General features: G+C 35.8%; 2 protein-coding genes across 4 annotated transcripts; both read right to left on the reverse strand.

The window, feature by feature from the left end:
* Positions 1 to 1,257: 1,257 nt before the first annotated feature.
* LOC135653056 (uncharacterized) lies at positions 1,258 to 5,705 on the reverse strand. Of its 2 annotated transcripts, XR_010502287.1 has the most exons (5): positions 5,196 to 5,705; positions 3,590 to 4,304; positions 2,667 to 3,036; positions 1,663 to 2,036; positions 1,258 to 1,578 (listed from the first exon to the last, which is right to left on the reverse strand). XR_010502287.1 is itself a non-coding variant. In XM_065174496.1 (4 exons), the coding sequence occupies exons 1-4, from the start codon at positions 5,488 to 5,490 to the stop codon at positions 1,986 to 1,988; spliced, it is 1,431 nt and encodes a 476-aa protein (XP_065030568.1). In that variant the 5' UTR covers positions 5,491 to 5,705; the 3' UTR covers positions 1,258 to 1,985. The 2 variants fall into 2 exon arrangements, 1 of the variants encoding a protein (XP_065030568.1); XM_065174496.1 differs by having other exon boundaries at positions 1,258 to 2,036.
* Positions 5,706 to 6,378: 673 nt separating this feature from the next.
* LOC135653070 (golgin candidate 6-like) lies at positions 6,379 to 26,433 on the reverse strand. 2 transcript variants are annotated; one of them, XM_065174526.1, is made up of 19 exons: positions 26,293 to 26,433; positions 25,945 to 26,159; positions 23,738 to 23,790; positions 22,208 to 22,335; positions 21,927 to 22,126; positions 21,781 to 21,854; positions 21,610 to 21,679; positions 20,228 to 20,281; positions 20,046 to 20,141; positions 15,440 to 15,490; positions 15,275 to 15,364; positions 15,011 to 15,124; positions 14,844 to 14,915; positions 13,181 to 13,366; positions 9,877 to 9,977; positions 9,650 to 9,698; positions 8,230 to 8,295; positions 7,303 to 8,055; positions 6,379 to 7,135 (listed from the first exon to the last, which is right to left on the reverse strand). In XM_065174526.1, the coding sequence occupies exons 2-19, from the start codon at positions 25,987 to 25,989 to the stop codon at positions 6,578 to 6,580; spliced, it is 2,760 nt and encodes a 919-aa protein (XP_065030598.1). In that variant the 5' UTR covers positions 25,990 to 26,159; positions 26,293 to 26,433; the 3' UTR covers positions 6,379 to 6,577. The 2 variants fall into 2 exon arrangements, with proteins under 2 accessions (XP_065030598.1, XP_065030597.1); XM_065174525.1 differs by having other exon boundaries at positions 9,650 to 9,710.
* Between the last annotated feature and the right edge of the window lie 706 nt (positions 26,434 to 27,139).

Consider the following 27,139-nt stretch of genomic DNA (forward strand, 5'->3'; position numbering starts at 1 on the left):
GAATCGGAGTTATAGGAAAGAAAACAGAAGTTGGGAAATGTTGTTGGCACAAGCGAATAGATCGAACCGGAAACGAAGCGACTCGAGAGCTACGGAAGAGTCGGTCACAAAGGTTCCAGCGGCCATTTATCCAGCTGATTTGCTGCTCCCGGCTTTATGTCCCCATCTGGTTTGTTACACGTCAAACAAGAAACCAAGATGATGATTATGACATGACATCAGAATAATAATTGCATGCTTCGGGCCAAATATATTAGGATCTACTGTGCATCCCAGTGAGGATTATCCAACGTAGACGTGCACTAATGTGGTGGGAATGGCTCAAGGAAGGTGTTTCTGATCTTATGCATACAGTATGTACGACAGAATAACATCTATAAAAATTAGAGAGGTACAGTTGAAAACATATTTGAAATATATATTATTATGGACCCAATGCTCATTTGAATTATGAATTAATATTTGATACACTTTTTTTTTTTCTAATTACTATATTGAAAATACTTACATACTAATAATATATTCACTTTAAATAAAATAAAAAAAACAATAAATTTATTATAAAACATTCAATTACTGAACCACACTTACCTTAATACATCTGTAAAATATAATTTTTAATCCATTGTTTAAAACCAAACAATTGAAATATTTCTATCTCTTTCCTCGATTATACATTAAAAAAAATAAATATGTTCGCAAATATAACCTCAGTACATCCTTCCACCCCTTTTTATTATTAATATAAAATAATAAACAAAAAAACAAAGACTTATTGATATACGATAAAATGAGGCAACAAGCTATACAGCCAAAGTATGCATCCATCAGACAGGCATGCAGGAAAACAACAAATATATCAGAACTGGTTGCTCAGCAACATCACAGACTAAACTGGTAAAGCTAAACAAAAGAACACACACATAGATGAACACTACTCTTCATTGACCACATTCACTGCAGAAAGAGCATTATTCAGCCAAGGAGACTATCTATCAAGAAGGTGAAATATAATTTTATCAAACAATACCTACCTTAAAGAGCATTATTCAGCCAAGGATACTATCAGAAGGTGAAATACAATTTAAACAAACAAACTTATCTTAATACACATTTAATATATATTTTTTATTTATCAAATATTCAAAGCATTCCATAGTTTCACATCCACTCAGATCTCTTTCTCCAACCACATGTTAAAAATATAAATATATTTTCAAAGATAACCTTCCACCAGGTGTTATTGATATAAAACAGTAAAACAAAGGAAAAGACTTATTACCATAAAATTAGGCAACAAGCTATACAGCCAAAGTATCATAATGATATATCCATCAGACAGGTAGGTTGTATTACATCTTACAGGAAAACAATAAATATATCAAAAATGGTTGCTCGGTTACGTCACAAACCAAGTGAGGGGAACTGGTAAAGAAGCTAAACGATAGAACACACACACAGATGAAGAAAGCAACATGAAGTTTTCTACACTTCATTGACCATATTCACTACAGAAAGAGCATTATTCAGCCAAGGATTACTATCATCTAAAGGAGAAGGTGCTAAACCATGGCGCTTCTGCAGAGACAAAACATGGAAGCCATGTTAGAGACCTAAGAGACAACATCAAGAAGCCAGAAGCACAAACTGTTTGAATCAAACCTTCATTCTACCAAGTGCTTACATCCCATCTGTAAACTTTTCCTTCCACTTCTGTATGCACAAAATAGGATTTTGTATCCTGCACAAGGATCAAGAGCATTGGTAACTAGATGCCATCCAGCATCTGATGTGCACGAAGCATCAAAATATCGGAGAATGTCCAGGGCTGCTAAGTTCGACCAATGACGCGCACTGCCCAGCCAGTCTCGGTCCCACTTGCCTGCTATTCTCCTGCCAGCAAATCAATCATAGAACAGGAATTATGGCATCACATCATCGAGCTCAGAGCTCTTGCTGGCAGGTGCAGGCGATGCCCAGGCCCCTTAACGGGGCCGGGCTAATCCAAAACATGCATCATGTTGCTGCTGGTGAGTCTGCAAACCCAACATCAGGTAAGAGAAATATCAATTAGAAACAAATTAACCAAAAGCCACAAAATGAAATGACATAATGCAACATCTATGATGTTTAATCAAATGTCCTAGAGGTCTGTTCAATAGTGGGAGGAAAAATTTCCCTGATTTTTTACTATAATGAAATCAGGATCCTCACTCCTTACTTTATCAATGAGCATCTCTGTTGAGTTTTAGTTATCATCTTGTATTAGCTCCATCACCAAATTTTATAAAAAGAAATTCATAGAAAATTGTAATCATCACTATCAATTTTAAACTTTATGTCCATGCTACTTGGAAATAACAGATTGAAAAACCATATTATGATCAAGATATACAGAGTTTTTTCTTTTTTCATTTTTTTCGAATTTAAAGCATCCACCAGTAACAAGATCTAGCTCTTCATTCGAGATGATCATTTTCTTGGTGGGTCAATTCTTCTGAGACAAATTAAAAAAAAATTGAAAAATTAAATCCTGATATAACATCAATAACCAAATTCCCAAAGTGGGAGATACAAGACTGATCATATTTCACAAGCATCAAAATCATGCCCTAGATTTAAAAAAAAAAAGGAAAAAAGAAAGATAAAAATGGCAAGATGAAAACCTGGGAAAAATTTTGAATGTGTCCATCAGGAGGAGGGAAAGACATTCCAGGACGTGGAGGCACAGAAAACTGAGATGAATGCACATAGACTGGTGTGTTGGAGTGACCACGAACATGATTGGAACTAAATGCTGGTATCATGCCTTCTGGTGGACCATAGTTCATCGCTGTGGGTGCTGAAGGTGGTAACCAAGGTCCATGTAGGTGCGGAGGAATGGGCCGAGGTTGATGGTCCACAGGAACTTGACCCCTATGACCGGATCCAAGCTGTGGGAATTCTGTATTGTAATTAACAGTTGGAGAATATAGTGGCGGCATAGAGTAAGGTCCACCATTGAATCCAAATCCAGGATCAAATCGTTGCATGTACCTGAGAATAGACACAGTAACCCAGCAATTAGGAGACGCAAGCATATGTAACATGAAGTAGACAAAGGGCAAATCATTGCCGTTGCAGAAAAGACTATAAACAAGCAAAATGCATTTCTTGGCAAGCAACTGCCAGAATTAAAACATAAAATAAAAAAATAAAGCTTACTGGTAATCAAGTTTTTACTACTTTTGCAAAAAAAAAATCAGCTTTTATTATAATACCACAATTGGTAGTATTGCCATATTATTTTATAACAAAAATACAGCTTTAAAAAGTGCAACCACGTAGTACTACACGAGACAAAAAGATATTGATCAGGTTTAAAGCTCTAATATCGTTATAAAAACATGCAAAAATCTGTTGTTCAACGCCAAAAGAAATGCCATAGCCGGATAACTGTTTAGAATGATTAAGCAGCAAGCTATCATTTAGACGTTAAAAAATTCTTCCAAAGAAGTTTCTTTCTTGATGGAATCTTGTAGCAAAAAAGATGGTTGTTTTCCTTGTCATTGGGCAAATAAATAACCCAGAAATTAGAAAAGAGATTTACCTCTCATAACTCCTATCATAGTCAGGATCCTTACAATCAATCTCACGGTCCCGGAAAATGGCTACTCTACTGTTTGCTTTGTGTCTGCCAACAACAGGCCCTTTCTCTATCTTACTTTTATTGAATCTGCTGCTACATGAAGAAGAATCACTAAAACTCCTCCCAAGATAATTTTCGGATGCTTTCATTACAGATTTTTCATCGGTCCTTGCAGATATAAAGGAACATTCTTGGAGTGTGTCAGGTAATTTTACTTCATCCTCTGGATCTGATATTGAGCTACTGCTGTCCTTACTGTTGAATATACGTGCTCTTGCTCGATTATACTCTTCTTTTCTTTCTTCAACACTCTTTTGATAATTAGTTTTCGAAGAGTGAATATTTGCATTGCCCATATTTTGTGAGTGCTTCTGAGGCCTTTGCTTGATTGCAACCTTAAGCACAACACTGCCATCTTCTTGTGGCAGATTGACAGGAATATCTGCAAGACGAACTGGAGGCATCCGACAATTAGTAGAAGTTTTACGCAGCAAAATTCGAGAACCAGATCCATCTGGCAGGCTATTGTCTAGTATGGCAAATGATTGGAGGTAATAATGTTGTGCCACACGGTGTGCTGCAAGTCGTAGGTAGGAATTTGGAAGTGTCTGAAATTCCAGTTGCTGTTGAGTAGGATCATGGATGAACTTCACAATATCTTGCTCCATCCTCAAAACTGAACAAAACATACATTCTTAACCAAAATCCCAGGCAATTAAACAAAAGAAATATATCAAAGACATCAAAGGAAAAACAATATCTGATGAAAGTATGTTCCATTTCATGAAAAACATGAGAAATTCACAAGATACTTCAAATGAAAACATAAGAAAATTACGTGATAAATCGATGTGTAGTATAACTGATTATGATGTTATACAGTGCATTACTGGAGTCGGGCCAGAAATCAGCAACAAAAAGAACCTTTTGTAAGCCTACATAACATAATATCTGCATTTCTTTCCAAAGAACTCAAAGTATTTGACGTGTTAAACCTATAAACCAATTATTGAACGTTCTTAACCACAAACAATCAGATCAAGAAGTTGATAAAAGAAGAAAATATCTAAAGATGATGAATAGTGTCCAATAATAGAAAGGAGAATCACACAGTTTACATTTGTTTTCTAAGTTTTTTGATGCAAGAATCTATTTTCAACAACAAAACATTAATTCAAAATAGCCATCCGAGACATTTGAATAGTAGCCGATCTTTTGTATAGTAGTCATTGATTTAATAAGCCAAATAATATGATTCTTAAGGAATTTGTACCCGAGGCACTCGTTCTGTATAGCAGACTAGACTATCTGGTCTTGCTTAAAGAATTTGTATCCATAAAATAAGAGAAAAACTACTTTTGTAACTAGAAGTTCTTTTCTTTTGCTTCTTTACCCGCACATATTTAATCTAACAAACATCTCATAGCAGCGGAAGTAGCTCCATCAAATTTATATTACATTAGACACAATCGGATATATTCCAGCTGAAGAAACGTAAGATAGCTAGAAACAACACCAAGTTCAAGAAAAAGGGCAACGAATTAGTAACGAAGACCAAGAAGCTCACTTGCTAAGCGCTCCCGGGGCTTCTCCAAAGCCTCGCGAAGGAACTGATCCACCTGGCTCACGGCATCCACCGGCACGCCGGCAACTCGCTCGGAGGTATCAGATGAAGACCGCGACAGCCCCAACGCCGCCACCGCCTCCTCCTCCTCCTCCTCCTCCTCTTCCTCCGGGGCGTCCGGCGGCGGCGAGGAGGCCGGGCTCTTCTTGGAGGAGAGGAGCAGCCGGCTCATGCTGGCGTCGAGATCCACCATCTCCCACGAGTCCGGGGCTCCGGAGCCGTCCGCTGAGCCCTCCATGGCGGGGGAAGCGGAAAGGGGTCCACTAGGGTTTGCGGAGACCAAGCGGAACCCTAATCCTAATAATCGGAAACTCCATGGCGAACCAGGAGAGAGAAGGCAACGGATCGAAGGCAAGGATCTGGGATCGGAAGACGGGATCGCGGTGGAAGAGGCAGAGAGGAAGAGACGTAATGATTCGGGGGAGGTCGGAACCTAAATGCCGGTGGAGCGTTTTATTGGAATAGAAAAAGACGTGGTGGTGGGATTCGATCGGGAAGCCAATGGCGACAACAACGACGGGAGCTTTACGTATGTGCCCCTCCTTAATCCCAAAATAACATATTTGCCACTCTATATTTTACTATGGTATACGCGTTATATTCTTACCAAATATTTATATCATTCTCACTACAATTCGTAGTTTCCATCTAACAGTTGGTTTTCAAAAACACTAAGTTGTTTAAGAATAAAATGGTTGCCACCAATTTCATTGATTATTTGAATCCTCGTTACCTTAAACCTTAATCTAAAAATTAAATACCAACATTATTGATTTTATATAAGGAACATATATGTAGTGATATTGGAGATATTGTCCTAACGCTCAAGAAATTTATTTATTGGTAATTATAACCATTTCAAGAATACTTTTGCGGTAGACTGAAACTTGGAAGAAATTTCACATCCATGAACAGTGATGGTAGCATCGTAATATCCAGCAAAGCTAGTGACAATACAAAGGAACAGCGAGATTATAGATCGACTTAGATATCAGAATCGAAATCCAAATGCTTCTCAAACAGTATAGAACAAGATCACGATTAAACCTTAGAGGAGAACTCTTAGTATTCAAGACTTGGGCGGCAGACACCATTCAGTCCATCCAGAGGTAGGAAGAAGTAGCAATCAGCACAAAGAAAGAGTTCATCAGATGTCGTCTAATAAGACCACATAATTTAGGGGAATTAAGAGAACAAGACCAGAGCATTTTTTTTATGTTACACTGTACAAGGTATCCCAAGACATCTTCCCAGACATGGGCCTTACCGATAAACTGCGACCTCAATCAGTGCCCATGTTACACAAGCGGGTTGAAATTTTTGGTTTATTTGTCATCGATATCATCATCGTCGTCTTCTCCGAGTGCGGTGTCGTCCCCTATCCCATCGAGGAGGGAGTCCACATCTTCACCCAGCTCGATCAATCTGGAAGTCAGCTTTTCCACCTTGCTTTGCTCCTGGCCCAGGCAAACGAGCAGATCATTCAGTTCAGCTTCGCTCTCCTTCTCGGCTTCTTCTCTTGCCTCTGCTCTGATTGCTTCAACATCAGGATATGGGGAATCCCCACCTTTTCTTAATGCCTTCACCTCCACCTCGAGGTGGAAGTTGGACTGCTCCAGGCTATTGTAAGCGTCTGAAAGGCTTTTCAGGTCGGACTCCAGCTTCGTGGCCAAAGTTCTGTAGTTATTGGCTTCAGCCTCAATCTTAGCCTTCTCTAACTTGAGAATCTCTATGCGTCGTGATGCCTCTTGAAGATCTTGGCGAAGAGTCTCAGTCAAAACCCTCTCTTTGCCGCTGCCTGCATTCTGGGAAGGATTTGATGGAGTGCCACTCCCAGTCCTCACCAGTTCCTCAGCTAAGGTGGCATTCCGACCTAAGAGGTCCTTCAGAAATCATTTCCAGTTAAATGTTAGAGTTAAACTATCAAACCAAAGTATTGAAAAAATCAGAAACAAGTAAACTGTAAGGTTAGCACAGGAATATGGCCGCTTTTATAACTTTTCTCTATATGGAAGAGAAGAAATAAGAAAACACATTCGGATGCACTGACCTGCATCTCATTGCATTGTTTTTCTACAAAGTCTTTCAACCTCTTGATGTAATCCCCATCAGTCTCTTTATCCCTTTGCTCCAACTCAGCTGGCAATACTGTGACCTTGTTTTTTGTATTACTGAAGATCCCCAAAATGCTTTCTCTGATATCTGTTTCAAGCCTTTCAATAAATTTAATAAACATGGGGTCAAAACTTTCCACTATAACAGGATGCTCATGCTTCTGATTTGCATCATCATTATCAACCTCTTGGGCATCTGCCATACTAGCAGTGCTAGATCTTGAAAGTGGCTTGCGATGTTGGCCTAATGTGGCCAGATCTAGAAGACTTTTCCGCAACTCATCAAACTTCAAAAAGAATGAAGTTAACCCAACCTTTTGACTCAAAGAATCAGCCACAGAAAAGGCATCTCTATTGTTTTCACTGCTTTTATTGTAAAGAACACATTCTCCCAGGACAACAGCAGCCAAACCCTGCACGCATGCACTTGCATGTGGATTTGATACTAGATTTAAAAGATAGGTAAGATGTGCTGGTGCTTGCAAAAGGCAGTACACAGCATTTGGACATTCAGCAAGCCATGTGACAAGTAATCGGAGAATAAGGGGTTGGATGTATGAATCTCCTTGATATGTTTGATTGTTATCTTTGCCTGAGGCTGCAAGAGCCAAATTCTTCATGATGCGATGCAGGAGAGGCTCTGGTGAACCTAATGATGGGACTGGTGCCTCGAGCTCAACTCTTAAAACCTGAAAAGTTCTGAGAAGTACTTCAGGTTCCAGTTTATTTTTCAGATGAGAATGCTCATGCAGCAAAGAGTCCCAAAAGATCACAACAGCCAATTATATATTCAAAGGTAATGGGTAAAAAATGGAGAAGGAATTAAAACAACCAGCCATACTATTGTCAACAAACATACGCACCCGCTCCTTGCATTTAACATTGTCCTTCAGTATATGAGAAAGAACACTCGTAGCTTTGGAACACATCTGTAGTTAAAAATGATTAGTTAGACATTCACTATTTTTACGAATCTCAAGTTAGTGTATACAAATATCACATTAATATTAGATCACTAAAGTACTGCTTCAAAGGTTACTACATATCATGCAATAAAGTTGCCACAACAATTTTCTTTTGAAGGCTAGAACAGTAAGTTATCAACTAACTAAACTTTTGAAAGTTAAAGATCACAACCATCAAAAACCTAGAACTTCAGATTAACAAAAAAAAATCAATTATGTTTTATCAAATACATATGGCGAAAGAGTGACAAACAAAATTGATAAAGAACCATAACAAGTAAACAATAACATGCAGGGCATGCCCCTTTCGGCCACATTATAAGAATCAAATAGTTAGCAGTTATAAAAGACTTGAGAATTAAAGTTGCTAACTGCCAGAACCATGACTGAAGAAAATAGATATCGATAAACAGTGCAGTTAAAATCAAATTGGAAACTACAAAAAAGAACCAACAAGGATTCAAGATAAAGCATGAAATCAACCCTTTAGTATAAAAATCTTATTGTGGTCACCTTGTGATGCAATTGGTAAAAAGAAAAAATTGATCCTGGTTCTATTGAATATCTGGCAAATACAGAATAGAACTTCAAAGACTTAGAGATTAAAAATTTGTAAGCAATTTTATAATGGTGTGGCAAAGAGTGTGAAAAAGAGAAAAGGAAGAAGATGAGTAATTGAAGCAGAAGGCAACCACTTCCCTTGTCGTCAGGCTTCGCACATGGAGAATAACAAAAGAAAGAGGCATTAAGGAACGATATCTGTACCATCCACTCAATTGCTTCCAAGAGAAACACACACACACAGAGAGAGAGAGAGAGAGAGAGAGAGAGAGAGAGAGAGAGAAGTGTGCAGGAAAAAGAATCTAAATTTTCATTTTATATAAAAAGTATTAAAAACTTTCTTTTTTTTATTAAAAACTTAGAAGCAGAGATATATATACAATCATATTGGATCATTTTAGAGTGTGTCCTGTACCCACAATTTAAACATGGACTCTCTTAGACCATACACCTGTATCCACGACAGCTATGACAGACTAAAATCGATATTACACCTAACACTGATCATTGCCCAAGGTGGATGACCAGTGCTGCTGTTATTCTAAAACTTACATAATCTGGCTGGCTATGTTTCCATCTAAAAAATATGCTAGTAGCATATGACGGTAATAATTGAAAATGCACTAACAGCTGGTGAAACAACACAGAGAGGCTTCAACAATGGCAATTATATTAACAAGGTAACATTCATGTCAAGATGAAAGGAAATGTCAATAAGATGTGGTTGTTCTTAAGTTCCAAGAGTAACGGAACTAACCTCAAGATCTCCGCTAGCCCCATCTGATAGTAGAGCTTGTAAAAGCATACTGCCAAAAGAGCTTGTCAAAAGAAAATTGACTATGAAAAATGGATTGATTAGCAATTAGTAGTAAAAGATCATTAAAATCTTCATGGTGAATGCAAATAACAACCTTACAAAGCCGAAACTGGAAATACATCAGAACCATATTAACACAAAGACAAGAGAGGTTCTCTTCAACAGACCTTCCAAAAGGCATGCTACCACCAACTTCTGCAGTAGCATGATTTGAGCTTGGCTGAGGAGTCATTGTGGATGTCAACATTGCTTGACCATCAGAATTTTCCTGTTTCACATTTACAAAAATTTTGATGTAAAGAACTATCAAGATAAAAGATATAACCCAATATACATCAATTGTGCCAAATTATTGGTGGGTCTGGTCTTCATAGTCTAGAAAGGGAGAATAGAGAGAGAGTGTATGTGTCTGACACAGCAGAGATGAAAATTACTAGGACCATCATGATTCAATCTATCAGCCCTGCCAAGAGCACAGGCAATGCAGATGATTGCATGCAACATCACATTCTGATTTTTAACTGTGTCGCGTGTGTCCAATTTATAGTAGTAAACTTCATAACAGCACATAATTAAATATAAATTAACACATCATCTCCTGAAATAATAAAATGATGTATCACAAATACTGTTAGGTGGTGCTAATTTGCCAGAGCAGTGGGATGTCACACATAAGCAAGACTATCCTACAGCAAATAGTAAATAAGGGTGCACCAACCTAGGGTTACCTTCCTGTCCACCCCCTTGGTGCTGTAGTTCATCAGAAAGATCAAGTGACAAATATGGAGGGGCAAACAAATGGTCAAGCACAATAAATTTTTAGTATTTTGCATGCATATTGCAAGACAGTCTGTAAGACTTGAAAACAAGAATTGAACAAGAAGTTATTAGCACTGATTTATTAAATGGTTTGTCTTATTTTATAGATTGTGAGACTCCAATATTTTCTCTCAGAACTTTATGCCATCAATCTATAAAAGAAACTCACAGCAAGATAATCTACACTCTGTTCTATTTGATCGTACTCAAGATACTTTTTCATACAGCAAGAAAATCAATCATCACTATGACACACTGTACTAAATTTTTTTACATTAGATTTCTTAACTATGCAGAAGGCACTTGTGTATGAAACCAAGATTCCCAGGGTTGAAACACAAGAGCATGCCACTTATGTGGCAACACAAGTTAATACAGGCTTTAAACCAGGACAGAGGTACATTAGAACAAACATAGCGCATTGGCAGTGTCATGCCAATGGTATTTGTCTGGAGTGTTATTTCTCAGACTTAACGAAATTATGCATACCAATAAGACTGAAGCATAGAAGTACGGTGCATAATCAGAGGTTATGGCCTGGCTTCTTTTGAGTGGGCTTAGGTCTGTTTTTTTTTTCTTTTTCTGGCATGCATAGAACAAATTCGAGCTAGCTTTTTTACTCAAACCAGCCTCCCCAACAACCAGCTGAATGTCCCAACTATTTGAAGTCTTATGTGGATTTGCAAGTGATCTCTGCTTAAGAATGTTCACTAGTCAAACTAAAAGCAACCAAGTTTTTTTTTATTGTTTTTAACAAAGATTTCTTGGAGCTCCCTCTACCTGTCCTCACGCTACTAATCTTTAATAAATTCACCTCATCTAATTAAGATATCTATAGGCCTTTTCTCTTGTTTTGCCTTTGGGGGCTACAAAAAATTGTTCACAAATGTAACCATTTCTAATTCTATCTTTTATACCAACCCAACACATTCAACTCAACATCTCTATCTTAAACAATGGTAACACCTTCCTAACCGTCCAAATTTTCTTTTAATCTAAGAGGAATGTGACAATCTTTCTCGTAGGTGTTGTTCCTAATCATCCAATTGCTCCTTCAATGTAAGGAGAATGTGGCCTCCTTTAACTTTTTGAGTAATGTTTTCATTAATCACCCTTCCTGCTGAATAATATATCCAAGATATTAATTTTTTTCCACAAAATTTTCATCAATCTATGTTAAGTATACTCTCGATTTTTTGCAAAAATTTTCATCCATCATTAGAGTTATGCTTCATATATTCGGCTTTAGTCCTAGTAAAAATCAAATTCTTAGTGTCTAGTGTGTCTCAACCGCTTAGGTTTAGATTTAATCTCATCTGAACTCTCATCAATCAAATTTACACCCTAATATAGTTTATCTTCAATATCATTAGTAAGTTTATCCATAGTGGTTTTTAAGAAAATGAGGAAATCAGAATAGATCTAATATATACCTTTAACTATAGGGAACTTGAGAAATGCTCTTTGTATATGCCAAACATTGATGATAAACTCAATCATACACATCATCACACAATATAAGTATTAGATATCCCTTTCTAAAACTAAACTCATCGTAATAAATATTTTGAAAGTCAATAGATTTTTTTCTAGATCATTAAAATCATGTGGGATTTTTTCTTCACTATATTTTTCGTTAATTATATAAATGCATAGCCTTATAATTAATCTTCCAGATATAAAGCCAAAATATGTTCAGATTTACTTGTCTTGTGTCTTAATCTTCACTCAATCACCCTCTTTTAAACTTGTATGAAATGATTTATTAGCTTAAGAAATAACACTGGAAGACACCATGCCATTTATTATAAGGTTTCAAATAATCAAGTATCATGGAGCTTAAGGCCCAAAGGCAATCTTGTCAATTTGTTATAACTAGAATGTGACTAATTATAACTAACTAGTTTACACAAAAAAATTTATAAGGACTTCTGTGTTCTTGCTTCCTGAGAGAAGAAACATATCTAGTCTAAAATGGTATAAGCTATGGTGTACTTTCTATTATGAATACAATTCTCCAAGAGTGGGCATGGTACAAATTGTTTTTCTTTGACAAATCTCATACGACCCTCCAAGGGAAGACATGACAGAAATGTTTTCCATGTCAAAATTGTATATGACATTTTTCATTAAAAATGATAATTGGGACTTGTAGCTTTGTTGTTATATTGTCCATTAAAAATAATATCATATCAGACAATCACGAATTTTACATTTCTGAAGTCATAGCATAACTATTGAAATGTCTAAAACAATAATAAATTTCACATTAGTGAAGCCATAGCATAACTAATGAAATGCCAAAAACAAAGCTGCATGATTCTATGTTCTTGTAACATGAATTAATGAAAAGCACAGATCACAAGTCTTAACATTGTTTGTCTAATATAATAATAAAGATAGACAAGCACAAATATCAACTTGTTACAATTATAACATGGTTAGTTATCTAACATGCTACATAAATGGAAGATGCATGATCTTGCACACGCAAAGTAAATTATGAAAAATGCATAGCTAACAAGTCTTGCCATTGTTCATCTAAAAATAATAATCATATTAGATATCTAGACAGACATTATCTAGCTTGAAAATACAGGATACTTATTAATTATGATAAAATTTGTTGAAGTTCAGAAGTCAAGAAACAACCTCACAGAAGCATTTGAAAACATAATCAGCTGCTATGAATTCCTGCAATGTAGAGGTGCGCAAAATGATACGAAAAATGGCATTTAAGGCAGGTTCAAGATGAGGCTCTTCTCCAACTAATTTACTTCCAAGAATGTCAAGATTGTGAGAATGTTTCATAACCAAGTCCCCTATACAACGCAAAGCCTGAAAGTGAAGTTTGTATAAGATTAGAAGGCAAAAGCAAAAAAGAAACAAAGAAAACGAAAAATCAATCGGAGGTTCATAAAAAAAATGCTGACAAAGCTAAAGCACTAACAGTAAATTGATTGTACACACCTAAGAATGTAAGATATGCAGAACCTCAACTTTGATAAAAAGGGAATGCAAATTTAAAAATTAATAGACTCTATTTTTATACCAGGACTCACTCAGTGTGCTACACACCAAAACAAGATTACCAAACTAACAAGAAGATAACTGGCTTCATTTTCCTACCTTCTTTTTTCTCCATTTATTTTTCAGCGACCAAAAAGAGCCTCCGAAAGGAAGCAAACCATAGTTATGGATGTCAGTCTTGTGACTCTTGTCAAAAAGATTTCTTGATAATCTAAGAGGAATATGCTAATGTTGTTCTTCAAGAAAGAAGGGCAAGGCAATAGCATCTGATTCACATGAAAGGAAACGTCTAATCTAGAAGTAATTTGATCCACATAAACGAATTTGTTTTCTGGCCATATAATGGATAGCCTCTAGAATTTTAATATACTATTCTGAATTTAATGATCAAAGTCATTGATATCTTAATATACCAACAGCAGATGATAATATGACATTATGCCATAGTCCAACACAAGGAACGCTGTCTCATGTTGATAGGCCATATGAGTTGCTGGACGATTGCTTTCTAGATTTCTAGGGAAAGTTAACTATGGTCCCCTTAAAATTTTAAGGCATAAAATGATAAAAAAAATTCCTTAACCTCTTCCCTAAAACTTTTGAACACATCTTTTCAAAAAGTAAATTTCTCCATATCCCGGATCCTAACTTTTTAACATACCTGTTCAAAAATTACAAGTTCTAATCTTTCCTGAGTTTTAAGGCATAAAATGATTAAAAAAATTCCTTAACCTCTTCCCTAAAACTTTTGAACACATCTTTTCAAAAAGTAAATTTCTCCATATCCCGGATCCTAACTTTTTAACATACCTGTTCAAAAATTACAAGTTCTAATCTTTCCTGAGTTTTAGCACAAGAAATACTAAATAAACCAGCATCCAATTCCTTTCTAATAATCCAAATAATTTATATTCACATTCAATGAAACAGTCTCCACCACTTTTTGCCTTGCCAAGTTGTGCATCTGTGATGCATGAGAAATCCTAAAAGCAGAATTCAAGAACAAAACTATAGACCAGATCAAACCATCCAGAAAGGGATGCTAACACATACCGATTCATGTGTGGACCATTAAATATCAGCCAATACATTCCAGTATGAGGTGTTCTACGTGAAATTGCATTCCTTGGTATGAACTAATACTTCAATCACCATATAGCTAAAGATGGTCTTTAAAAGACTATTCGAATCAATTTAGTATGAAGCAGACAAGTTTATCGTGAGGGTCCATCTTCAAGTGAAAGAGCATAGACAAAAAGTTTCTCCTTGTAATTTAGTATCTTACCAAACAGCGCAATGCGACCGGAGCCCATTGACTTTCAACCCCCAGCAGTAAGAGATGGTCCAAGATTTTCTTCTGAAGTTGTTTTCAATTGATCGAAAAACAAATTTCACAATCAAGCTGAGAATGGAGATCAAATACAGCTTAAACGAATAGCGAAAAATTTATACCTGAGCTAATGCGGTTTGATTTGATAGTTTATTAGCATCTTTACCTGGCTCACTTGCTGAGCCTCCCATCAAAAGCAATCGAACTGTTTCCAGTGCACTGAGTAGATTTATCGTCTAACAGCAAGGCAGTTGTTTCAGAAAATAACAAAGTACATATTATAGTACATATAATGTCTTATAGATTTAAAAAACCCATATTCTATTTTATAATCACTATCCAAAATATCACAAAAACTTCCATTTTGGGAAAATAAAGACTCATACCTTCTGTTGAGTAAAATTGTAAGCACTACCTCTACGAAGCTTTAGTATAGATACTAAAGGATCAAATCCAATGGTCTCTTTCAGCAACATCTAAACCAAGTTTTTGACAGTTAAAAGATAGAAAGGCGGTTCAGAATTTGAAATTAGCAACTAAAAGTACAGTACCTGATTGGATGTACTATTACGAATAAGATTATTCAGCAATTCAAGACAATCCTGTTAAACAACTGAGATATTAATCAAAAACATATGGAATGAAATACTTATGGGTATGCTTACAGTCTACAGTATTATTTGCCAAGAAAAAAATAACTCAAGAGCATGATATCATTGTTTTTACCCAAGGTTTGGCATACCGTAATGTATCACCCGATATGGGTAGTATGTACCGGTACGATAGGGGACCAATGCGTGGACCACCCTATACTGAACAGTACACGTTACATGACCCCGTATCGAGCGATACGGGTGGGTTGAGATTGCTCTCTTTCAAACGATCAATTTGATTATTTGAACCATAGGAAAGGGTTTTTAAACTCTTTCCTCCCCCCTCTTTCAACCCATTTCACTCTCTCAATCTCTTCAAATCTCTTAAACTCTTTCTTAATCGCATCTCTCTTTCTCATAATTTTACTCAAACCCAACAAAGCTACGATTTGTGGATTGGATCAAATTTGAGAGGTTAATTTGAGAGGATTAAGAGGAAGAACACCCTGATCAAGAGATATGTATTCTCTTTCTATATTTTTATTGATTTATGAAATGACTAAGTCTATTCTATATGGTTAATGACTTAATGTCTAACATGTTGTTTGACATGTTTTTAATGGTAAAATAGTATAATTAAAAAGTAATTAAGATCTATAATGTTGTGATTAGTGTGTCTAATGATGATTTTTTTCAAAATTAGACACTTAATTGGTCAAATCTTTGTATTTCATGCATATTAAGGTGATTTAATTGTTTGTGATGGTATAATAGGTTTAATTAGATTTTAATTAAGTTTTTTTAATACTGTTAGTAATTTTAATGATGGCCTAATCAAAATTTTATTACAGTGAAAGAGGATTAGTTAGGGATTAATTAACTATGTTAATGATTTGATTAGTCTATTTAATTACAATGATATTGAAATTTGATCAATATTGGATCAATTAAATGTTTTTAATGTCTATTAGAGTGTTTGACATGTTTATAGTGGTGAAAGAGGAATAATTAGGAAATAATTAACTATGTTAATAGTGTGATTAATATAATTAATGATGATTTCATTGTAATTTGAACTATATTAGATCAAATTTACATATTTAATGCTTCTTAGGATGTTTGACATATTTATAGTGATAATATAGAGCTAATTAGGGTTTAATTAAGTTTGTTATTGCTATAATTAGTGTATTTAATGATAAACTTAATGATATTCAGTCAATTCTACGTATTTAATGTTGAATAGGTTGATTAACATGTTTATAGTGACGAAGTGGTGTTCATTATATATATTTGTACCTTGTTATTTTAATTTAGGGTTAATTGCAGCTTGCTTACTTGATTCAATCTTGGTAGGAACATGACACATAAGGAATAGGTACATAATGACACTTTGGATCATGCTCAAAAGATAGACGGGAACTTTCATCATTGACAATGTATTTATTGTTGCTACATTGGTAAGGGTGAAGGAATCACCCGAATGAAGATGCATTTGGCCAATGAGTATCTCGATGTTGAAAAATGCAAGAAAGTAACGACGAAAGTCCATAAATCATTTCAAGACAAGTTACAACAAGTACGAGAAGATACAATGAAAAAAAAAGGCAAGAGCTAAAGAAGAATGCTACAGGGTTACGTAGGAATCGATTTATGACGAATATGAGAGTCGTGGTAATGATATTAACCCGGATCTTAGACCTGGTATTTGTGCATCACTAGAGCATTAGTACACATACGAGAAAGTAATGCGGCATCGATGACCTGACTCACAATGGGAGTATGGTGGTAGCAGTGGGTCTGTGCCATAAGGAATCCAAAGGTCGACTAACATGAGGCAGCTAATTGCCCCCTCCCCCCCCCCCCAATTAGGTTGGTTCGATAGCATGATACAAGGTGGAATACGTGATTTTATGAGAGGACTTGGTAGGAGGTCAGCATTAGATATTATTGATATTGATCCACAAGCATATCCTCCACATACAGCGAAGCAAACATGAATTGACGATGCATGAAAGGGGAAAAGGGAAAAAATAGATAATTTTAAGCAGATGCGACAAAGCTAACAGGACATAGACACTTAGCAAAACTTATCATATCCATAGTTATCGTATTATAGAGAATCTTATGGCCAACAGCAGTACGGTGATAGTTGGTTATTCTTCTTCAAGCAACAATATGATGATCGATCTTATGATACAGAGCAATATATCCATGGCAAAAGTAAAAGTTCTGACATTCTCTATGCTTCACACCAATATATGCCATAATCATCCTTGCCTCAACAGTCACCTCGGACAAATGTGATTCACAACAATTAGACTACAACCATCACTACGTTGATGCACCAATGGCATACGATATATCAATATACTATGTCGTAGAATCAATTTCAGAATTGGGTCCGACAAATATATCAAATTGATATACAGATACAAAGGATCGATGACCCCGATCCACCGCCCGTGGAGTTTCGTCGTTCTTTTTTATGGCAGCACCAAGTATATCCATTGATTGATTACTTGGTTCATTTGAATCTTTAAGTTTAAGTTGTTTAAAAAATAATCTAACAATTCAAATTATTATTTTTGTATATAATTCAATATTAACGGAAGGATAATCCAGAACATATCGCAAAGCTACTCCTCAAGGTTCGAAATTTAGATTATTTTTGATAAAATTATACAATTTATATTTATTTCCAACTTTAAAACCTTAATCTATTTTTTTCTATTTTTAGAAAATTTTGGAGCTATTTTCGATAATTATACTATATTGTCGATGTGCCTTGCTATACCAATATACGATACGTCAGTATGCCTCAATATATATCGTACCGATAGCCAGTCGATACACCAGTATAGACCAGTAAGGCAAACCTTGGTTTTTACAAAAGAATTTGAATATTGAACAACTAATATATAAGCTACTAGGAGCAAAGAGAAATCATCACAATTCATGAGAGAACACATTCCAAGTGTATAAATGAAAAAATAAACACTAAGAGCAAAGAGAAATCATCTAGATGATCTATCAATCTAAATACATGCATATCTTTCCCAAAAAAAGTTTATGTGTCAAGGTTTTTAATTTTGAATGATACCGCCCGGTCTGCCAGTAGACAGGTACACAGACCGCCCGCTACCGGGCGGTACCGTCGATTGAGGTTGTTATCGTCCTAAATCAGGTGACGAGGGAGAAGAAAAAAGAGGGGTGACCGAGGGAGAAGAAAGAAGAGGGAGAAGGGGAAGAAAGAAAAGGGAGAAGAAGAGGAGAACCTATAGATCGGCGTCGCTCTCCCTCCTCGTCTGTCGGCGACTTCTCATCCGCATGGGGAGAATAACCCTCGACGTCGCGGGGAGAAGAGAGGCGACGCCTCAGTGATAACGGTTTTTTTTTACTTATATATATATATAAAGGCGAAGTCGTCGGGTTTTTCTACGACATCACCTCGATGACGTCGCCCCGCATGGGGAGAAGAGAGGTGACGTCACCTAGAAAACAATATATATATATATATATATATATATATATATATACACCGAATAGTATACCGAAATATACCGCTCGGTATACAATACCATAGCATACCGAACAAATCTCGAAACTCTAGTATGGTACGAAATTTCAATCCTTGCTATCTGTTTTATGATTTCTCCATCGCATGCATTTCTTCACCAAGAGAAGAGGCAATCTGCTTTGTCACAAATGCTTTCTCAGTAAAGTAAGTGATTATCCATCTAATGCGTGATGTACATGCTGAAATCTAGACCCATATAACTTGTCAAAGAGATCTTTTGAATAATAGAAGTTGCATAATAACATATTACCAATAGTCTGCAAAGTACGGATTTGAATTTACAATATACAAGAATACAGCTCTGAATGCTCAAAAAAAGGAAAGAATGAGACAGATAAAATTCAGAACATACAGTCATAATTCATCATATAATGCGCAAAGTACCTAGCTTCTTCAAATGCATTGGCAGAATAGCCAAATACAAATGTGCCAACTAATGACTTCATATGACCAGTCTACCATAACAAAACAGGAAAATCATAGCGAAAGAACTTGCTCACGTGCTATCCAATAAAAGCTTAGGAAGTTCAAGATGGCACAATTTGTATAGCACTATAGTAGTGGGACCAAGGCATTTACAAATCCAAGGATATTGTACACATAGCAACATTAACAGAACTAGAACTAGGGAAAAGGACATTGAAGTTGGGTGAATATAAGGGCAGAACTTGGTACAACGTTAAGGTTGCTCCTTTGCGACTTGGGTGCAAGTTACGGAAACAGCCTCTCTATAGAGTTAAAGCTAAATACATTGATCCTCCCCAAACCTCACAATGGCTAGTCTTGTGTACTGGGTACACCATTTTTAAGTTGAGTGAATATCCATGTTACTAACTTAAACTTCAATATTCTTATGGGAGATTGTAGCAAACCAAAAAAATTCATCTATCCTCTTCCGTGCACCAAAGAGGAATGGACTGAAAGATTACGTTATGAAGTACATTTAAAATGATTAATATCATAAATGGATGTTTAAATAATTACCTGCACAACCACACCTCCTTCTGAACCTCCTTCTTCTCTAATGATGCTAAATATCTTCTCAAATGCACCTTCGAACACCACAATTTTTTGAATCTCCTGAAGATCAAAAGCTCATTAAGAGAAGCTAGTAGCATACTTGGGAATCATAATTCAACTAATAAATCATCTGAGTGAAGATTTACCTCTGCCTCACGAGTTAAATAAGTAAGAAGAAGTAAGGCTTCATTTCTTATAACCTATCATAAAGACAGAACCATCATGTCAAAACAAAAAACAGTAAACGGAATTGGTTCAAAATGATACACATAATAGAGAGAATAACATATTTGAATGACCAATGTTCTAAAAAATAACACCATATGCAAGTGGTTGATATCCCACATAGCACATAGCAGGCATATATGCTATATATATTGACACATTGGAAATATATAACCAAATAAGCAAAGAACTTATGCATGGTATTAAGTTATACGATACATGCAGAGGAGTTATTGATTAAAATCCTATGAGCAATTTTATACTATTAAAATAATATATGAATAAATATAATAACACTAAGGAAGAAACCTAGACCGCATATGATGAACAAATACTTCAATTGATGTGGACACTCATATGCAGCTGCATATACATGGCAATGCAGATTGCTTCAGCAATAGCAGCTGCCTGCATCTGTGCAGCCACATATATGGCTGCATAGAGTGCATGCAGTAATACCACATACTGACCAACAAAGCAACAATATGCAATCACGTATGCAGCCACATAGACGACATTTTAGAACATTGTAACATAATGACACTTGCGAGTAATTTCCAATAAACATATGTGTCCAAGATAGAGTTCATACAAGATCAATGTATTTAGACTAGCCGAAACTTAAATAACAAGCACAAAAATGAAGGGCATGTGAGTTGTGAGAAATGGCAACCAAAAGAGCTAATTGCATATTGTAGTCATAGTCAAGTTGCATGCATCATATAGGGCCAAATAATAATTAATGTGGTTATATCTAAGGAAAAATTGTTTGTCAGAAAGAAATTTTATCCTAATATGTCATCTATGCTGTTTCTTGTATATGAGGTAACTACTTGAATAAGATCTTCAAATAAATACAAAATTGTTAAGCTATGAAAAGAAAAGAGAATACTGATTCAAAGTAAAATGTTGCCTATGATGTTGAATCTCAGTAATTATCGCCTTTTGCAAGATTTTAAATACTGCTAATGGAACCCTCCACTGGAATTTTATCACACAGGTATATTACAAAACACTCCAATTAAAAATACCAAACTTTGTTTATTATGTCAGTAAATACTAAACTATCTACTATGTTGGGACCCACAAACATAGTACATATATACCAAATATATGCCATTTTACCAAGACAGTTTGTACAGCATCCAACAAAATCTAGAACAATGATCCTAAAAATTGTGCATAATTTCATGTCAAAATGAAGGCACTACTACTATTAGTTTAGTAGTAGCTGTTGCTGCAACAACAGTAGCAGCAATTGTACAAATACTATTAACTTGGATTGAAATGGTGGAATTCTAACCTCACGATCCATAAGCATATCCATTAACCTAGTTATACCACGAGGAATGGAGAGAATTGCTTCCTGTAATCTGAGGCAATAAGCAAAACAACCTAAGATAAGAAATGTAACCTATGATCAACTCAAAAGGACATAAGAAAAAGATGACAGCAATTCAGTATGCATGAATACCTATTAGGTGAATGTGTAAGAAGTGCAGTTATAATCTGAAGTGTGTAATATCTAACATAAAAGTCATCTTCTGACTGCAAAAAAGAAGAAAAAGAGAAATTAAAATGTTATCAAAAAAATACTGCTAAACAAGAGGAAACACTTACCAACAAACTGAGAAGAAGAGAAATGCTCTCTGATTCTCGAGAAAGCAGATCAGAATTCACTAAAGCTGGCTGAACCTCATTTTTCAGCGCATGTGCAGTTTCTGTTGGAGTCAAGGCACTTACAATAGTTTCTAATGCACCTCTTATCAGTTCAACATCATCACGTTCTTCCTTTAAAACATTTAGAAGAACAGGAAATCCTGTTTAAATAAGGAACACAAATTAAAACTTATCTGAACAAGAAAACTTAATATATTACCAAACCAATACAAAGAAGGTACCTGTAGCCCCAAAAGACATCTGAGCTGCACGGCTTTCTGCAACAAGAGACTGAAGTTCAATCATAGCTGCTCGCCTATCTTCAGCTAGTACACCATTGCTTATACGATCGAGATATCGTTCGACGTAGCTATTAAAAAAATACAGCATTGATACATGATAAAAACTGAGAAGATATTCAAGAACCATTTACTAGAAGCAATGATCTTTCAGAATTTTAAGGCTGAGGCTTGAGACCATGGTAAGGATGCCCCTCGGCAACCTAGTTGTCAAGGGTTCAAGCCACAAAAATGACCTCTCCATTTATGAAGTTAAACTACATACATCAACATGTGCAATAGTGAAATTAATGGGGCTGTGATATCATAAGATAAGAAGAAATATTATCTTGTGTGCATGCTTAGTTTTAAAGATCAGTTACATAAATGATACCTAAAATCCCTCTCTCAAATCAAATTGAAGATAGCACAAATCCTGAGGGTAACAACTATATGTCACACAGATCCAACATGTGCATCAGAATGCTGAGTTAACTCCCAAGTTAATGAAGAAGTGTACATAAGTCAGTGGCAGAGAGCTGGCAATGTTCCATAACAAGTTATTTATCAAAGCTATCTTCTGCAGGAGAGTGTGCTTAAAAACAGTAGGATTACTGATTTCTGGCTTAAATATCATCTCGAGTGCATACCTAGTTTTAAAGATCATCAACATAAATGGTACCAAAAATCCCTTTCTCAAATCAGATTGAAGATAGTACAAATCCTGAGGGCAACAACTATATTTCACACAGATCCAACATGTGCATCAGAAATGCTGAGTTAACTCCCAAGTTAGTGGATAAGTGTACATATGTCAGTGACAGGGAGCTGGCGATGGTCCATGATGGGTTACTGATCAAAGTCCTCAGTCTACAAGAGACTGTGCGTAAAAACAGTAGGACTACTCAATCTTGTTTTAAGGCATCCACTAACCACAACCGGCCTTTTGCTAAAAACTCACCAAAAATTATCACAAAATTCTGCACAAGTTCAATCTGTCCTATCATTAAAGCCCTTCTGTAAGAAAAATGGTCCAGCACATCAGAATGGGATATCAAAATTATGCTGACCAATCTACAAAGGCTGAATCTGAGAACTGAAAGTAGCTTAACTTCAAGAATATCAGAATCAAACTGAGTGCTTGAATTAAAATTTTCATGAGCTTCTGAAGTCACAAGTTTTTGTTACATCAAAAACTCAATTATTCAAGATTCTTTCTTGCATTATCAAATTCCTAAGCAATAGCCAACAATTTTCCTTTCTTTTTTTTTCAAACAACATGAATTATCTTTTACATTAGTGAGCAAGATAATAATTGTCAACATATTAAAATATGTATTGCTCTGGCATGCATAAGTTGCAAATTGCTTCATCATATAGAGTATCAACTGAAGCAGTTAATTACCATAGATATGCTCAATTAGCATCAGTATTAAACAAAAAGGAATTGGGTGCAAACCATAAATTTGACTAATAAGTAAAGCATGCTTATACCTATCTTCATTTGAAGCAGAGTTCTCATTTCCAAAAACAAATCCACCAACACCCTGTATGCAAATTGTCATCACTTAGAAATAACAACAGGTTTACCTATAACTAAATCAATCAATATTGTTAGCCATTATAAGAGGTCAAGATAATTCAGCAAAGCTGAAAGAATATGAAACATTCAATTCATGTGCAAGTTATTCATGTCTATCAATATATCATTGTCAAGTATTTTGAGGTCAATTATGACGGTTTCCCATTAGTAAAATGTACATATGTACTAGGATTATCTGGATCTAGCATGAAAAGCCAACTTATCTTGGAAATCAAAGAGCATACAAGCACTCTAGATAAATTAACAAAATTTACCTATTAACTAGACAAATATATATTGTTAATTAATTACAAGAGATCAAGATAGTTTAACAAAACTGAGAGCACATAAAATAAAACACTCGAGTCACTGTGCAAGTCACCTTCATGTGCTTCAACAGATTGTTGTCAAGCAAATTGAGGTTAATTAAGACAGCTGTCGATTAGTAGATGTATATATGTAAGATTATCTAGACCTATCAAGAAATGCCAACTTATTTAGGTAATGAGCATATGAGCAACCTTGAGAGTTCTTCTTTCCACCTTTACCAATAATCATTAGCAAATACTACACTGACCAGGAAGAATTCTATAAAAATACAGTCCAAATTTCACGTAGATCCTCCTAAAGCTTAAATATTTAATACAAATAATGAATCATGACCAAAATAAAATTGATCAAGTATATTCCATAAGAAGAGAAATCTAACAGGAAAGGACTAATTATCATCAGGACAACTGCCTCAAACAATTCAATCCTCATTTGCTGTCAGGATACCTAAAAACTAGCAAAACCTAATATTGTTAATTCAATGTTGTTTTACCACATTAAATGCTAAAAAGTCATTTCACTTATATAAGATATAGCCTTCAAAGAAAAATCTTAAAAGGTCAAACTTAAAATAGATTTTTAAGCATCAGTATGAGTAAGCTCTTTAATGATAACATGAATGTGCTTTGACATATACAACTCAAAGTCAAAAAGAACCTATCAGTGCACTCCCAGTGAATTACAACTGATGTTAACCTATATAAACTGTAGTCACTCACCCTTTCTATTGCTTACTGGCTTGTGATTAGCATGACAAGGACAAGGTTCAAGACAACAACATTCCAGATGGTGAACATTACATGATAAGTTAACTTTATTACTTGATCAGTAATATACTCCATGCACTTCCATCTTAACGTAATTTAAGTAAAATACCTGAAATCGTAAGCAAATAGCATATGAGAAGAGTCCTAAATAATCATGTGAAAGCAAAATGTATATTGTGGAGCAAAAATGAGAACATGCTGATGAAGAATTCTAATGTGACTCTCATCGTCTTGGCCATTCTGTAGCATCACCGACTAATAATGGAATAGTGCCAGACAAGAGACTTCTAAAGTATTGCTACCTTTAGATCATTTCTCGAACATAATAAGAATAGAGCTCAAGCCAATAATCACCAATTATAAATACTCTATTGATCCCAAAGTTATAAAGCATGTAGATACCATTAGGAGTTGTAAGAGTTGTAATAGCATTTCTATTGAGGGGAACAGACTTTATCTTTCTTTTTCCTTTTTTCTTCTTTCTGATGAAATAGTATTCATTAAGTTTTCAGAGAAACAGCAACCCCTTCTGTTGCTAGATAACTACTCAAGGAAAAAAATATTAGTGAGATGAGGAAATTAGGAAATTAGAATCTGTTTCTCAGAATTCGATTGATATTGGAAGCATTACATATCATCTCCTACAATAAAAGGAAATTATTATTGCAGTGACTTCTCAGGGAACTTCCAGGAAGTCGTTTTTAAGCTTGTTTTTGCAGGTAATAGACATTTTGAGTTGAAGTGTAACATGTCCAATCAGTCAAACCTCACAAATGCACTAGCATAATGCTAGTTCATCCCTGCTGAAGTGTCAAAGCCTGTACATGTCATAAACTAAATTTTCCACTTTTAGTTGGCATTATGATAGTATTAATCTTTCTAGTAAAGGGAAATTTAGCAGTGGAAAGTAGGGAAAGGAGAAATAGGTCTCGTTGTTCAAGTCCATTAAAGCATTCACCTAAACCATAAAATATGTTTTCGGAAAACGAGAGGAAAGGAATTGCATCGTGCGCGAGAGATACCTGTGCAACGGCATTCAGATTGAGACGGCCCAACTTAAAATCCATCCCGAATTCCTTCAATCAGTCTAAGCAAGCTTCCTCCTGGCTGATACGACGTATCCTGGACAGCCACGCCCTAATCTTGATTTGAAAACGTTTCCAGCCAAGGGCGAGAAGAAGACAAACCCTAGAATAGATCAAACCGAACTCCGCGCGACCGATCCGAAAGGATGGAACTGAAACCACGAACACGACGACGAAGAACCGAATCAAGAAAAGAAAAGACGTGATCTTGGGTAGTGGAAGCGGACCACGGAGGAAACAAATAAAAGATTTCGATGCAATTGTTGTTGTTTTGGGGATCCAAACCTAAGATCGAGAAAATACTTCCGACGCAGAGGGGGGAGGAGGCAAGGACGAGGAACGGTCCCCTTCGAGGCAAGCAATCGGGCAAGCGTGTCCCGATGACGATGACGACGACGGCGACGGAGGAGGAGACGAGAGGACGATTCACATAACAGTTCACGTTTATGGGTTATTTTTATCATAAAATATAATTACTTTTGTACTCGTTGGTATGTTACCCGGTTTCTACCTGACATATTATTGGAGGTTCGTATGGGTCCCGGTGCCAAAGGACGTAACAAGCGGTTGAAATATGTTTTCTCGGCCAGAGTGGCTCACCGGCTAGCATCATACGTTAACCCGCCCGTCTACCCTTTCTGTGATTCGAAGATGCGGTCGAGTCGGTCTCTGGCCCACTTGAGAAGCTAACAGCAATTTTGCTTGGAAAAATCATGCCAACCGAACCCAAATAGTTGTGCACAAAATCCGAATCCGAATCTGAAATACGACTTCTAACTCGAACTCATCCAAAATCCGCTTGAAGAATATCCCAACTTGATTCATCATATCAAGAGGAAAGACAGCAAAGTTTCATTATACTCGGATCAGAATCAAACTGACTATTACCTGAGTTCGATTCAAGTATTTATTTTTTTCCCAAACTTACCTAAATCAATTAAAGTGGATTTAATCCGATTTAAGCGGATCAGATAGATTCGATTACATAAGAAAATTTTGTTCTTTACCATCCTTATCAACCAAAAGAAAGTTGAAGGCAATTAAGCCATTAACGGGCAAGAAAAGCATTTTAGCTAAATAATTAATTGTTTAATGAAGAAGAGAATCTAGTTCTAAATCAAGTTGAGATATT

This window comes from Musa acuminata, chromosome BXJ3-11 (genome assembly GCF_036884655.1).
Source record: "Musa acuminata AAA Group cultivar baxijiao chromosome BXJ3-11, Cavendish_Baxijiao_AAA, whole genome shotgun sequence".
NCBI classification, from domain to species: Eukaryota; Viridiplantae; Streptophyta; class Magnoliopsida; order Zingiberales; family Musaceae; genus Musa; species Musa acuminata.

Bases quoted from the DNA above. Each gene is read 5' to 3' on its own strand.
- LOC135653056 (XM_065174496.1), bottom strand. From the start codon at position 5,490: ATGGAGGGCTCAGCGGACGGCTCCGGAGCCCCGGACTCGTGGGAGATG. The intron at 4,305-5,195 runs GTGAGCTTCTTG...TGTTTTGTTCAG, and splicing joins GCCCCGGGAGCGCTTAGCAA to TTTTGAGGATGGAGCAAGAT. The intron at 3,037-3,589 runs GTAAATCTCTTT...GTCTATTCTCAG, and splicing joins TATGATAGGAGTTATGAGAG to GTACATGCAACGATTTGATC.
- LOC135653070 (XM_065174525.1), bottom strand. From the start codon at position 25,989: ATGGATTTTAAGTTGGGCCGTCTCAATCTGAATGCCGTTGCACAG. The intron at 21,680-21,780 runs GTATTCATGCAT...TTATTGCCTCAG, and splicing joins CTTACACATTCACCTAATAG to ATTACAGGAAGCAATTCTCT. The intron at 9,711-9,876 runs GTCTGTTGAAGA...TCTTTTGACAAG, and splicing joins GGTAGCATGCCTTTTGGAAG to CTCTTTTGGCAGTATGCTTT.